The 2,500-nt window shown below is 46.4% G+C and overlaps 1 protein-coding gene across 1 annotated transcript in view; it reads left to right on the top strand.

The window, feature by feature from the left end:
• LOC138861955 (uncharacterized) overlaps window positions 1-1,407 on the top strand; it is a 1,508-nt gene extending 101 nt beyond the window's left edge. The window contains exons 2-3 of the mRNA XM_070122435.1: window positions 253-259; window positions 597-1,407. Coding sequence (XP_069978536.1) covers window positions 253-259; window positions 597-1,407 — 818 coding nt within the window. The remainder of the gene's footprint in view (window positions 1-252; window positions 260-596) is intronic.
• Window positions 1,408-2,500: the final 1,093 nt, after the last annotated feature.

The raw sequence follows: 2,500 nt of genomic DNA on the forward strand, positions 1-2,500 counted from the left end.
CTGGGTTTTAGCCTCTGTCGGATCACGATCTCTTTAATTGCAACCTGACCTGACCCTGATCTATATCAGTCGTTTACCTCATTTGCATTTTAAGTTGATGCTTCATATTTATCAGAACCATATCATGTGTTTGATAAAGTATATATAGGCCAAATTTCCTTTTTTTTCAGATTTTAGGTATTACATTTTTCACTCACATTTCGTAATATTTGTCTGAGCTCCTATATATAGGCCATCTTTCCTATTTTTCAGATTTTAGGTATTGTATTTTTCGCTTATATTTCGTAATATTTGTCTGATTTCCCGACTTAGTCCACTCGTTCCACATCTAATGTTTTCCACAATCAAAGCCAACCCAATGCTATTAAAGAGCGTGCCTTTCTCTGCACTCTGGCCTCGACGCTGCCAAAGCAATTCCCTTTATAGCATGAGTCCCTAAAACACCTTTCTCTTCTTCGCCTTTTCCACTTCCTTGTTTCTCATCAGCTTCTTCTTCAACGTCTTGATCCTCCTCCACCACTTTTTTTCCTTCTTTCGATGGCTAGTCTGTCTACCTGAGCCACTGAGGCAACTACCACTATAATTTGAACCATCAGGACCAATAGCAGCACCTCACCGTCACCACAATCACGGTCGCCATTGCTGCCTCCATCACCACCTCCACTATCACCAAAACCCACCATCGTCACCGCTACCAACGCAGCCACCAACACCACCTCAATTCTCACCAACACCTCTCATACTAGCACTAACAATATCGCCATCTCCATCAACAGTGCCGCCTCCACCACCACAACCACTGCCACCATTAACCCAACCTCCATCATCACTTCCGCTTCCATTCTCACCACCACCACCTCTTGCTTTATTAACACCATCATCACCTACATCTCCATCACCACCACCACCATTACATCCGCTTTCACCACCACTGCCACCGCGAACACCACCAAAACCATCAGCATCGTCTCTCTTTTTTGCACCAGTATCTCCCCCACTAGCATCAATAATACTTCCACCTCCATCACCACCACCGCCACCAAGACCGCAGTAGCCACCACCGATTCCATTCTCACTACTACCATTGCCTACGTAACTAGCACCAGCAATAACTTAATCTCCATCACCAACACCAATATCACATCCGATGCCACCACCACCACCACCAAGAACACAAACGCCCTCAGCACCGCCTTCATTTTCGCCACCAGTACCTCTTTAACAAGCACCAACTATACCTCCATACCCGCCACCACCACCACCACTAGCGCTACCACCACCACCACTACCTCCAACTTCACTGGCACCAAGCAACACCTCCCTCGCCCCCACCGCCCCACCATCTCCAACAGCACCGATTCCCGGCGTCGCCCCCCTCCTCGCCGTCAGTTTTCACCAGCACGATAGAGTTCGAATCGATTAGCGTCCATTCTCGCCGTGACCCTCGACCCTCCATCATTATATCCATCCCGTCTTCTCGTCGTCCGCGCGGGGCCGTTCCTTCAGTGTCGTTATCCATTACCTTGCACTATGTAAGGTGTCGCTGTCGGGCTGCGTTCACTTAGTGTCCATCTCGGGGGTGACCTCCAGAACCCACCCACGGGCGTGTGTGCGCTCCGGGCGTGTTCGCAGGAGTCAATTTTTGGTCGTATGGCTGCCCGGCTATGGAGCGCGTCTCGGCCACGAAAGCATTTATGCAAATCTGCTTTATTACCTGGAAACACCTGTTGGGAAGCTCCTGGAATGCACACTGTCTTTGCTTCGTTCTCTCTTTGCTTCTTCCTTTCACTGAACTCTCGGCGTTCATTTTTTTTTTTTTTTTTTTTTGCGTGTGCTGAAGAGTCCTGCTTTTATATGCATCTTTTTTTGTCGACTCGCCTTTTAAAGCGAGTGGCTTGTGAAAATTATTGTCTAATATTTTGCGGGGCTGATATTGACTATTTATTCATTAGTATCATTTGCTTTTGTTCTTTATTTTCGCTTATACTCTTGGGTTATATATAATGGATATTTCAATCTCTAAAAGTTTTTTTTTACAAAATGACCGCAAAAATATTACACACACACATCCGTTTCGAGCATCTTTCTCCCCCTGTTTACAATTGCAAGTAATATCCGTTTCACTTTAAACGTTCTCTAAGTTCCTGCCAGCCACAAACAGCTCTCCACAGCACTAAAAAGTAAATCACACTCGTTTGCCGCGCGCCCATATCTATCATCCAAAAAGCGATTCTCTTCCTTTTACAACCCACAGCCCCATCCCATCCGCACGGCAGAAAAAGCCACTCAACCACGCTATACAATGACCCAGTCTCCCCCTGGGCTTCGGAAGTGTCTTTCACCTTTGTGCTCAGGGTAGAAAAAATCAGCTTTCAACCCTGTCAATTACCCAACTTGACGGGGACTCAACGGCTCCGTGATATATGTTGCTTTTCATATGCAATGTATCTCATTTAGTGACCTTGGCTGAAAAACGCGCGTTAATCCTTACCTTTTCTTC

This window comes from Penaeus vannamei, chromosome 6 (genome assembly GCF_042767895.1).
Source record: "Penaeus vannamei isolate JL-2024 chromosome 6, ASM4276789v1, whole genome shotgun sequence".
Lineage (NCBI taxonomy): Eukaryota > Metazoa > Arthropoda > Malacostraca > Decapoda > Penaeidae > Penaeus > Penaeus vannamei.